Source organism: Squalius cephalus (genome assembly GCF_949319135.1).
Source record: "Squalius cephalus genome assembly, chromosome: 7".
Taxonomy (NCBI): domain Eukaryota; kingdom Metazoa; phylum Chordata; class Actinopteri; order Cypriniformes; family Leuciscidae; genus Squalius; species Squalius cephalus.
Genome location: NC_137128.1, coordinates 1397374 through 1410000, shown reverse-complemented (window position 1 = coordinate 1410000; position 12627 = coordinate 1397374). Strand labels below are relative to the sequence as shown.

The 12627-nt window shown below is 42.9% G+C and overlaps 1 protein-coding gene across 2 annotated transcripts in view; it reads left to right on the top strand.

Annotated features, from left to right (window-relative positions):
• Positions 1-12627, top strand: part of LOC307161746 (cadherin-2) — a 124451-nt gene that overhangs the window by 1681 nt on the left and 110143 nt on the right. For both annotated transcript variants that reach the window (XM_079876679.1, XM_079876680.1), the window contains exon 2: positions 3763-3886. In XM_079876679.1, the coding sequence (XP_079732805.1) occupies positions 3763-3886 (124 nt within the window). The remainder of the gene's footprint in view (positions 1-3762; positions 3887-12627) is intronic.

Sequence of the window (12627 nt, the reverse complement as noted above, 5' to 3'; positions counted from 1 at the left end):
CAGGGTTAGTTTACTTCAGAGGTGTTCAGGGTTGGTTTACTTCAGTGGTGTTCAGGGTTAGTTTACTTCAGAGATGTTCAGGGTTAGTTTCCTTCAGTGGTGTTCAGGGTTAGTTTACTTCAGAGGTGTTCAGGGTTAGTTTACTTCAGTGGTTTTCAGGGTTAGTTTACTTCAGAGGTGTTCAGGGTTAGTTTACTTCAGAGGTTTTCAGGGTTAGTTTACTTCAGAGGTGTTCAGGATTAGTTTACTTCAGAGGTGTTCAGGATTAGTTTACTTCAGAGGTGTTCGGGGTTAGTTTACTTCAGTGGTGTTCAGGGTTAGTTTACTTCAGAGGCGTTCAGGGTTAGTTTCCTTCAGTGGTGTTCGGGGTTAGTTTACTTCAGTGGTGTTCAGGGTTAGTTTACTTCAGTGGTGTTCAGGGTTGGTTTACTTCAGTGGTGTTCAGGGTTAGTTTACTTCAGAGATGTTCAGGGTTAGTTTACTTCAGAGGTGTTCAGGATTAGTTTACTTCAGAGGTGTTCAGGATTAGTTTACTTCAGAGGTGTTCAGGGTTAGTTTACTTCAGAGGTGTTCAGGATTAGTTTACTTCAGAGGTGTTCAGGATTAGTTTACTTCAGAGGTGTTCGGGGTTAGTTTACTTCAGTGGTGTTCGGGGTTAGTTTACTTCAGTGGTGTTCGGGGTTAGTTTACTTCAGTGTTGTTCAGGGTTAGGTTACTTCAGAGGTGTTCAGGGTTAGTTTACTTCAGAGGTGTTCAGGATTAGTTTACTTCAGAGGTGTTCAGGGTTAGTTTACTTCAGAGGTGTTCAGGGTTAGTTTACTTCAGTGGTGTTCAGGGTTAGTTTACTTCAGTGGTGTTCGGGGTTAGTTTACTTCAGAGGTGTTCGGGGTTAGTTTACTTCAGTGGTGTTCAGGATTAGTTTACTTCAGTGGTGTTCAGGGTTAGTTTACTTCAGAGGTGTTCAGGATTAGTTTACTTCAGTGGTGTTCAGGATTAGTTTACTTCAGAGGTGTTCAGGGTTAGTTTACTTCAGTGGTGTTCAGGGTTAGTTTACTTCAGAGGTGTTCAGGGTTGGTTTACTTCAGAGGTGTTCAGGGTTAGTTTACTTCAGAGGTGTTCAGGGTTAGTTTACTTCAGAGGTGTTCGGGGTTAGTTTACTTCAGAGGCGTTCAGCGTTAGTTTACTTCAGAGGTGTTCAGCGTTAGTTTACTTCAGTGGTGTTCAGGGTTAGTTTACTTCAGAGGTGTTCAGGGTTAGTTTACTTCAGAGGTGTTCAGGGTTAGTTTACTTCAGAGGTGTTCGGGGTTAGTTTACTTCAGAGGTGTTCAGGGTTAGTTTACTTCAGAGGTGTTCAGGGTTAGTTTACTTCAGTGGTATTCAGGGTTAATTTGCTTCAGAGGTGTTCAGCGTTAGTTTACTTCAGTGTAGTTCAGGGTTAGTTTACTTCAGTGGTGTTCGGGGTTAGTTTACTTCAGTGTTGTTCGGGGTTAGTTTACTTCAGTGTTGTTCGGGGTTAGTTTACTTCAGTGGTGTTCGGGGTTAGTTTACTTCAGTGGTTTTCGGGGTTAGTTTACTTCAGTGGTGTTCGGGGTTAGTTTACTTCAGTGGCGTTCAGGGTTAGTTTACTTCAGAGGCGTTCGGGGTTAGTTTACTTCAGTGGTGTTCGGGGTTAGTTTACTTCAGTGGTGTTCAGGGTTAGTTTACTTCAGTGGTGTTCGGGGTTAGTTTACTTCAGAGGTGTTCAGGGTTAGTTTACTTCAGAGGTGTTCAGGGTTAGTTTACTTCAGTGGCGTTCAGGGTTAGTTTACTTCAGAGGCGTTCGGGGTTAGTTTACTTCAGTGGTGTTCGGGGTTAGTTTACTTCAGTGGTGTTCAGGGTTAGTTTACTTCAGTGGTGTTCGGGGTTAGTTTACTTCAGAGGTGTTCAGGGTTAGTTTCCTTCAGTGGCGTTCAGGGTTAGGTTACTTCAGAGGCGTTCGGGGTTAGTTTACTTCAGTGGTGTTCGGGGTTAGTTTACTTCAGTGGTGTTCGGGGTTAGTTTACTTCAGAGGTGTTCAGGGTTAGTTTCCTTCAGTGGCGTTCAGGGTTAGTTTACTTCAGAGGCGTTCGGGGTTAGTTTACTTCAGTGGTGTTCGGGGTTAGTTTACTTCAGTGGTGTTCAGGGTTAGTTTACTTCAGTGGTGTTCGGGGTTAGTTTACTTCAGAGGTGTTCAGGGTTAGTTTACTTCAGTGGTGTTCAGGGTTAGTTTACTTCAGTGGTGTTCGGGGTTAGTTTCCTTCAGTGGCGTTCAGGGTTAGTTTACTTCAGAGGCGTTCGGGGTTAGTTTACTTCAGTGGTGTTCAGGGTTAATTTACTTCAGTGGCGTTCAGGGTTAGTTTCCTTCAGTGGCGTTCAGGGTTAGTTTACTTCAGAGGTGTTCAGGGTTAGTTTACTTCAGTGGTGTTCGGGGTTAGTTTCCTTCAGTGGCGTTCAGGGTTAGTTTACTTCAGAGGCGTTCGGGGTTAGTTTACTTCAGTGGTGTTCAGGGTTAATTTACTTCAGTGGCGTTCAGGGTTAGTTTCCTTCAGAGGCGTTCAGGGTTAGTTTACTTCAGTGGTGTTCAGGGTTAGTTTACTTCAGAGGCGTTCAGGGTTAGTTTACTTCAGTGGCGTTCAGGGTTAGTTTACTTCAGAGGCGTTCAGGGTTAGTTTACTTCAGAGGTGTTCAGGGTTAGTTTACTTCAGTGGTGTTCAGGGTTAGTTTACTTCAGTGGTGTTCGGGGTTAGTTTACTTCAGTGGTGTTCGGGGTTAGTTTACTTCAGTGGTGTTCGGGGTTAGTTTACTTCAGAGGCGTTCAGGGTTAGTTTACTTCAGTGGTGTTCGGGGTTAGTTTACTTCAAAGGTGTTCGGGGTTAGTTTACTTCAGAGGCGTTCAGGGTTAGTTTACTTTAGAGGTGTTCAGGATTAGTTTACTTCAGTGGTGTTCGGGGTTAGTTTACTTCAGAGGCGTTCAGGGTTAGTTTACTTCAGTGGTGTTCGGGGTTAGTTTACTTCAGTGGTGTTCGGGGTTAGTTTACTTCAGTGGTGTTCGGGGTTAGTTTACTTCAAAGGTGTTCGGGGTTAGTTTACTTCAGAGGTTTTCGGGGTTAGTTTACTTTAGAGGTGTTCAGGGTTAGTTTACTTCAAAGGTGTTCGGGGTTAGTTTACTTTAGTGGTGTTAGCGCATATGTGCCCTATTTGTGAGGCTCCAGTGGGCGTGACAGATTGCGCACAATATTACATATATAGTTATATCGATATATAAAGCGCTACTAAAACAAAGTAATGTTTCTTTTATTCTAAATTATAGCACATCTCACACATCGTTGATCTGCATTCAGAGGTTTTTTTTTTTTTTTGGAACAGGACGTTTTCTATGCTATAATGTATTTCTACACTGAACACCACTGAAGTAAACTAACCCTGGATCATGAGCTGCTTCGGAGCAGGTTCTGTTCAGAGAGTAGGTAACAGTTTGCTCAAACTAATCTCAAACTTACCTGGGTAGCAACTGAAACCAGCTTTGTGCAACAGGCCACTGGAATATACTCCTGAGGAGTGTTTGTGTTCTGATGAGTGTTTGTGTTCTGATGAGTGTTTGTGTTCTGATGAGTGTTTGTGTTCTGATGAGTGTTTGTGTGCTGATGAGTGTTTATGTGCTGATGAGTGTTTGTGTGCTGATGAGTGTTTATGTGCTGATGAGTGTTTGTGTGCTGATGAGTGTTTGTGTGTTGTGTTCTGCAGTCTCTGGACGGAGAGGTCGGAGAGGTCGGAGTTTGGGGCGTGTGCCAGCCGGGTTTCTCTGAGGATTTCTACACCACAGTGATTCCTGAAGCTGTGCTGCTGCCGGGACAGCCCGTCTTCACCGGTAAACATGATACCTACACACACACACAAACACAGTATATCTGAGTCCAGTGTATCTGAGTCCAGTATATCTGAGTCCAGTGTATCTGAGTCCAGTGTATCTGAGTCCAGTGTATCTGAGTCCAGTGTATCTGAGTCCAGTATATAGTATCTGAGTCCAGTGTATCTGAGTCCAGTGTATCCGAGTCCAGTGTATCCGGATCCAGTATATCTGAGTCCAGTGTATCCGAGTCCAGTGTATCTGAGTCCAGTGTATCTGTGTCCAGTGTATCTGAGCCCAGTGTATCTGAGTCCAGTGTATCTGAGTCCAGTGTATCTGAGTCCAGTGTATCTGAGCCCAGTGTATCTGAGCCCAGTGTATCTGAGTCCAGTGTATCTGAGTCCAGTGTATCTGAGTCCAGTGTATCTGAGTCCAGTATATAGTTTTGAGTCCAGTGTATCCGAGTCCAGTGTATCTGGATCCAGTATATCTGAGTCCAGTGTATCCGAGTCCAGTGTATCTGGATCCAGTATATCTGAGTCCAGTGTATCCGAGTCCAGTGTATCTGAGTCCAGTGTATCTGAGTCCAGTGTATCTGTGTCCAGTGTATCTGAGCCCAGTGTATCTGAGTCCAGTGTATCTGAGTCCAGTGTATCTGAGTCCAGTGTATCTGAGCCCAGTGTATCTGAGTCCAGTGTATCTGAGTCCAGTGTATCTGAGTCCAGTGTATCCGAGTCCAGTGTATCTGAGCCCAGTGTATCTGAGTCCAGTGTATCTGAGTCCAGTGTATCTGAGTCCAGTGTATCCGAGCCCAGTGTATCTGAGTCCAGTGTATCTGAGTCCAGTGTATCTGAGTCCAGTACAGTATCCGAGTCCAGTGTATCTGTGTCCAGTGTATCTGAGTCCAGTGTATCTGAGTCCAGTGTATCTGAGTCCAGTGTATCTGAGTCCAGTGTATCTGAGTCCAGTGTATCTGAGCCCAGTGTATCTGAGTCCAGTGTATCTGAGTCCAGTGTATCTGAGTCCAGTATATAGTTTTGAGTCCAGTGTATCCGAGTCCAGTGTATCTGGATCCAGTATATCTGAGTCCAGTGTATCCGAGTCCAGTGTATCTGGATCCAGTATATCTGAGTCCAGTGTATCCGAGTCCAGTGTATCTGAGTACAGTGTATCTGAGTCCAATGTATCCGAGTGTATCTGGATCCAGTATATCTGAGTCCAGTGTATCCGAGTCCAGTGTATCTGAGTCCAGTGTATCTGAGTCCAGTGTATCTGAGTCCAGTGTATCTGAGTCCAGTGTATCTGAGACCAGTGTATCTGAGACCAGTGTATCTGAGTCCAGTATATCTGAATCCAGTACATCTGAGTCCAGTGTATCTGAGTCCAGTGTGTCTGAGTCCAGTATAGTGTATCTGAGTCCAGTGTATCCGAGTCCAGTGTATCCGAGTCAAGTATATCTGAGTCCAGTGTATCTGAGTCCAGTGTATCTGAGTCCAGTGTATCTGAGTCCAGTGTATCTGAGTCCAGTGTATCTGAGTCCAGTGTATCTGAGTCCAGTATAGAGTATCCGAGTCCAGTGTATCCGAGTCCAGTGTATCTGAGTCCAGTATATCTGAGTCCAGTGTATTTGAGTCCAGTATAGAGTATCCGAGTCCAGTGTATCCGAGTCCAGTGTATCTGAGTCCAGTGCATCTGAGTCCAGTGTATCCGAGTCCAGTGTATCTGAGTCCAGTGCATCTGAGTCCAGTGTATCCGAGTCCAGTGTATCTGAGTCCAGTGTATCCGAGTCCAGTGTATCTGAGTCCAGTGTATCTGAGTCCAGTATAGAGTATCCGAGTCCAGTGTATCTGAGTCCAGTGTATCTGAGTCCAGTGCATCTGAGTCCAGTGTATCCGAGTCCAGTGTATCTGAGTCCAGTGTATCCGAATCCAGTGTATCCGAGTCCAGTGCATCTGAGTCCAGTGTATCCGAGTCCAGTGTATCTGAGTCCAGTGTATCTGAGTCCAGTATATCTGAGTCCAGTATATCTGAGACCAGTGTATCTGAGTCCAGTATATCTGAATCCAGTACATCTGAGTCCAGTGTATCTGAGTCCAGTATATCTGTGTCCAGTGTATCTGAGTCCAGTGTATCCGAGTCCAGTGCATCTGAGTCCAGTGTATCTGAGTCCAGTGCATCTGAGTCCAGTGTATCTGAGTCCAGTATATCTGTGTCCAGTGTATCTGAGTCCAGTGTATCTGAGTCCAGTGTATCCGAGTCCAGTGTATCCGAGTCCAGTGTATCTGAGTCCAGTGTATCCGAGTGCAGTGTATCTGAGTCCAGTGTATCTGAGTCCAGTGTATCTGAGTCCAGTATGTCTGAGTCCAGTATAGAGTATCTGAGTCCAATACAGTATCTGAGTCCAGTGTATCTGAGTCCAGTGTATCTGAGTCCAGTGTATCTGAGTCCAGTATAGAGTATCTGAGTCCAGTACAGTATCTGAGTCCAGTGTATCTGAGTCCAGTACAGTATCTGAGTCCAGTGTATCTGATTAAGAGCTGAAGCGGCTTCTCCAAGCTCCTCCACTGCGACAGCAACCGCATTAGTTTAAAGATTATAGGGGCAAATGAACCCGTGAACAGTTAATCAGTGAATCATTGGGTTCATCTATAGATTTCTACAGATATAATTTCTATAGTTAGTGAGAGGGTTTAAAATGAACCACTTGCTTGTGAGTGTAGAACCAAAGTAATATAAGAATGTACTAACCTTTTGACAATATGGTCGGCAAATAATCAGAGAGTTAAAGTTGTTGAAAAGAAGTTTAAAAAGAAGGATTCAAAATGACAGATAAAATGTGTATTATATCCTCGGCATGATTCAGTGAAACAAAGCAGACCAAATTCATCAAAGTTATATAAACATTTGTATGTTCAACCAGCAGAAGATTGCTTATATCTTCTTAATAGTTTGCGAACATACAAATTGCTGTGTTAGTGTTTTTCCTACTTTTTATAACTTTGTTTCTCTGTTTTTATGATGCTGCTGTTGTTATATTTGTCATGCGCTAATCATTCAGAGCTAATGTTTAACGTAATGTTTATTTGTTTGTCATTGGTAATGTAATTTGATTGTTAAATATCGGGATCTATGCACATCCGACTAAGATTCCTGTGTGTATTTGTTCTCATCACGCTGACGTATGTTCAAGTGCTTGTTTTTCCAGTATGTTTGTTTTAGTTAGTCATGTGATGCTGTAGAGACGGGATGTAACTTCATGATAGACAGCTGTGGTAGCGAATGAGTTTGCGGGAGCGGGAGTGTGGGCGGGACTTGATGCCGCGTCTCCACCTCAGCATCAATAATGACGTAATCGATCCAACGACCGTGTCTGGGATATTTTGACTTCATTTTTCTACAGTGAGAGGATGTGGATCTTTTTAACAGTCTATGGGCTAGATGGTTGCAGTTTTCTACCATTCTTCCTGCCGCTGTGACTATATATAGCATGAGGTCACACTGGGAATAGAGGGAACCTCCTTGAGATGCTTGAAAGGTTTAAACTGGGTGATGGTTTCTTAAATGGGTCAGGTTGCTTTATAATGATTTACAGCCAGAAGTAATAACAAATAACCATTAGATTCAGATGCAAATGCAATTTCGTAGACAGACAGACCTCAAAGTCCTAATATTAATTCCAATAATTCCAAATGATGTTAAATGTCTGCTCTGTATTGAAGCACAGAGGTCTCCACAGACCGCATTAATTCACCAACCATGATCGCAAACAATATGGTCAGGAATCATGTTTGTATTTATTACAGGGTTCGACACAGATTTAGTAGCAGCAAACAGCGTCGTGAAGGAACACAGACTGACTGTATGACACTTTCATTCCAGCAGATGTTCACAATCAACATCGCTAATCTCCAACACACACGTCTGTCTGTGTCTTCAGATCACCAGCACAGAGAGAGCGGGCGCAGGGTTGCCAGATTGAGAAGATTAGCTAAAACGCTGGGCAGAAAATGGATCCTTTTAAGAGAAACGCTCACTTTGGGGGATTTATTCACTTAACATCTGGCAACCGCAAATAGGAAAGCTAGTGGAGGCTTGTTACCAACGTAAGACAACGTCAATGTTTTCAGGACAAATCATCACCGGGGCAAATATTGCAATGATTCATTTTAATGAATCGACAGAAGCAGAAGTCGTTATCACGATGCCTGATGTGTTGATGTTGCCACAGTTACTTTGAAAAAGTAATCTGATTACTGATTACTCCTTTAAAAAGTAACTTAGTTACTTTACAGATTACTTGATTTTAAAAGTAACTAAGTTAGATTACAAGTTACTTTATTAGTTACATTGAGCAGATGCCGACAACACCCCCGCCGCCTCAACATAATTATGACAACCGGTTTTACCAACACTCACTTTATGGAAGTGCATTTTTAACAGTAACGTCAACAATGTATCTCCTGACATTTTAAGTTGAACTTAAAAACTATTTCCTGAAAAAATACATGTTTTTTCTAAAAAATAAAGGCGGGCATACACTATGCAATTTTTTTTGTCCGCTTTTGAGCCGAATTCTGACTCGTGCGACTCTTTTTAGGGTCGGGCCAATTTTCAGCTTTGTCGTGCGTCGCGCAGTGTTCGTGCAGTGTACAGCGGGAAACGAGAGGCGATAAACCTCTCCCGACCGGCAATCGGATGGTCGGAAGAATTTCTGGCATGTCAGAAATTTTGGTCTCTCCTCGTGACTATATCGCGCAGTTGACGCAGAGCTACGAACCGATCACCCTAAACTTTTTCCACTCACTGCGCCTGCGCGAAAACAGAAGTTTAATCATTTCATCCGCAGCAAGACAGAAAATGAAAACAGGGAGATCTTAATTTCTGTAGATATCAAACTAGCTACAAATTACTGTTGCTAACCTCCAGTTCGTGTTGCAAAATGGATAAACCATATTACCCACGTCTTCCAAGCCACCTGTGATGTAGCTACACCCTGCCTCTTTTATTAATTTGTTAAACAATGTCCATGTTAAACAAACTGTTTTTGAAATAAAGCTGTTTTGACTAAGTATTGCAGTGTTCGGAAATATTATAGACTGTAAATAATTTTAATTATAGGCCTATAATTCATTGTAATCGACCTAAATGTTTTTAGACAATTTTTAATGAGGATGAGTAAGCTTCTATGTAATCTTGTATTATCCTCACAGTGTGTTGGTTATGCGGTGATGCGCTATGAAATTATTGCGTGGCAAATTAATTATAATAGCCTATCAATTTATTAATAAAAGTAGGCCTTCCCTAATAATACTAATAATACAGTACTACTATTAATAATTTAATACATAAATTGGAAATGCTAAATCATCTTAATATTTATAGCTGATGCTTGTTTTGACAATATCTCTGGATACAAGATATCATCTATTGGTGCACCCCGGCATGGCGGTTTATCGCACATAATTCACACGTACAGTGTGAGCAGTGCAGTCACAGCCCGACGTTCAGACCGTATAGTGTGAGCACATAAATCCTGAACTTTGGCTTTACGTCGCATGCAATCTACTCGTTTAGTGTGAGTATGTACCTTGCTGAAATCGCACAGACATCGCACAGTGTACGCCCGCCTTGTTGGACTGTGCAGTGCTGCGACTCCAAATGTTTCTTCAAATTAGAAGTAGTGTTTTGAAGCTAGATAGCACTTTGTCGCCACCAGCACAGTGTACAACGAACCTTAATACTGCCATCTTTAGCTGACGCAAACTCAAAATAGTGAAAATAGTCAAAATAGTATTTCCAGCTAGAAAGCACGCATCTCTCTCCTCCCTCCATTGCTGTGTACGTTTGTGTCGCTGTGTGGTGTGTATTACACGTGATGTGTCCTCATGCTGAAAACGTGACTTGCCGCATATGTGACTTCACTCCCCGAGACGCAAGAAGAAAGCAAAAATATATATTTTTACTAAGGAAAATTACAAAAATAGTAACGCACAGTGACTTGGATAAGTAACTTTAATCTGATTACTGGTTTGGAAATAGTGACGCGTTAGATTACTCGTTATTAAAAAAGTGGTCAGATTAGAGTACCGCGTTACCGGCATCACTGGGTGCAGCCCTATGTGTGCAGGGAAGGCCTGAAGTGAAAACTTATCCGGATCCACCATTGTCAACCATAGAAAATCACACTTTAAAACAATGTACCCTTTTTTAAAATATATACTTTTTAGAAGGATCAAAATTAATTCTTTATCCTACTACTCGGCATGGAAGAACGATCTTCAGGAAGAATGGAAAGAATCTTGTCTGTTTGCCCAAACCCATCGCTTTAACACTAGGTGCAAAGCACTACATATGGCTCTTCAGGGCCGGCATTTCCCCAGTCAAATTAGGCTTGAAACCGTGGAAAAGCTTGTCTTTCTAAATAAATGTGCTGGACGGGCATCTTCTGTCTCTGCTTCGACTGTTCAGAAGCTCTGAGCGACTGATGCCGTGATGAGGACAGCACAATCCTGCAGTCACTGCGGCTGACGCTGGTGATCTGTCGGAGGATATTGCTCAGCACTGTCTGCGTTCGCTTCTTTAGTTGTTGCTCGAGAGACGTTGATGAAGTTGTTTCTGATGAATTCCTGCTGTAGTTTGTCGGAGTCTCATTCCAGGTTGATGTGTTCATGTGTCCTGTCACTGGAGAATGTGACGGCCTCATAAATAACGGATTATCTAACCGTTGATTAGTTTATCACAGAGAGGTGCTTATTAATCTGACACAGAGCTGATAATGGAGCACTTTCAGTAAGACACACTTCACAAGGCTGAATAAGCGTATGCTGTAGAAGTTAAATGCAGACCTTGTGTAATGGTATTGCGTGGGATAGTTGGATGTTGACCGTGTTGATCATGACTATTCCTGGCCCGGCTGACTAGTGCTTTGATTCTCAGTCAGTTTCTTTTGATTAGACTTCCTTCAGAGTCAATGATTTAACATATGTTTGTGAAGTTGCCATGTCCTGTGTCGGAACATTTTTCTGTTTGTTCATGTAAATCACAGACGGACTCGATGATGGTGAGATCAGATCAGACCGGCTGTGGTCAGACTCCTTCTGCATACACAAATATCATTATGACAGTTAAGGGCAACGTCTGGAAACATGAACTGATATTTCTCACTGATACACTACAGCAAAAGTTGCCTTAAAACCTTTTTTCTGAACGCAGATTCAACTATCAATTGGTAAACGTATAAAAATTCAGAAATGTGCAAACACACTTGTGGATGGTTGTGGATTTGTAAATCATATGAATTACAGTATGTTGCGAGTTTGTAAATTGCTGTTTGCAAATATACTGTATATACCTTTCACAATCAGATGATTCCTTATAGACAATCAAGTCTTGCCCTACATTCCCATTGAATATCACTGTAGTACGTCACATTAGGGCAGTAAAATGGTTGTTGACCATAAATCTCAGGCGTCTTAAAGTGAGGACGTCTCTTAATTTCTATTCAATTCTATCATCTAAATGTGCAGCAGAAGTGTGTGTCCGGCTGTGGACAGGTGATGTGTCGACGACTGATCTGTTCTTTCTCTGTGCTGGCTCTTTCCTGGGCAGAGAGGTGAGGATCTGGGTCTCCACAAAGCAGGGTCTGTTTGTGAGCTGCCAGTTCACTGAGCAGTGTTCATTGAGCCCTCATTACACAGGCCCGATGCACCGAGGACCAGCCTCATATTCATCATCAGAGAGGAACAGGCTGTCTCTGGCAGGCCGTCTGTTGATGTCCATCAGATCGCCCTTTGTTTTGGGTCGGGTTTCACTGCCTGTCTCCCACTTCCACTGATCCGGAGGGTTTGCTCAGAGACTGTTGTGATAGGTCAGAGTCGTACCTGTTGAGATGTGATGTGTCATGTGATCGCTGTTGTTTTAGCTCACTGACAGTATTTGACCCTGCTAAAATACACATGCTTTACTCTCTTCTGTGCAATACTAACATGATGTTTGCTAACAGCTGGACTTTACAAATGATGAAAATCTCTGCATTACGGTAGTGATAACATTAGCTAAATCTTCTTAACTGTGCTTGATCTTAATGGTTGTGTGTTTGCTTCTATCCTTGCACTATTGTCTTCCTCTTGTTCTGAATTATTTTAATCTTATCGTGTTAATAAACGACCTGCGATTAGATCCACCCTGCAAACCTCAGCAATTTTAAGGGAGTGAATTAATACAGGCCCATTTCCTAATCCTCAGTTTTGGCTAAGGCTTTACATTCTTTTGTGAGTGATCGAATGATTCTGTCTACAGAAACGCAGCGGCTCAGTAAACGGCACACTGAGACCGATAACTACAGACTCAGGGCTATAGCTACAGACTCAGGGCTATAACTACAGACTCAGGGCTATAGCTACAGACTCAGGGCTATAACTACAGACTCAGGGCTATAACTACAGACTCAGGGCTATAGCTACAGACTCAGGGCTATAACTACAGACTCAGGGCTATAACTACAGACTCAGGGCTATAACTACAGACTCAGGGCTATAACTACAGACTCACAGACTCAGGGCTATAGCTACAGACTCAGGGCTATAGCTACAGACTCAGGGCTATAACTACAGACTCAGGACTATAACTGCAGACTCAGGGCTATAACTGCAGACTCAGGGCTATAACTACAGACTCAGGGCTATAACTACAGACTCAGGACTATAACTACAGACTCAGGGCTATAACTACAGACTCAGGACTATAACTACAGACTCAGGACT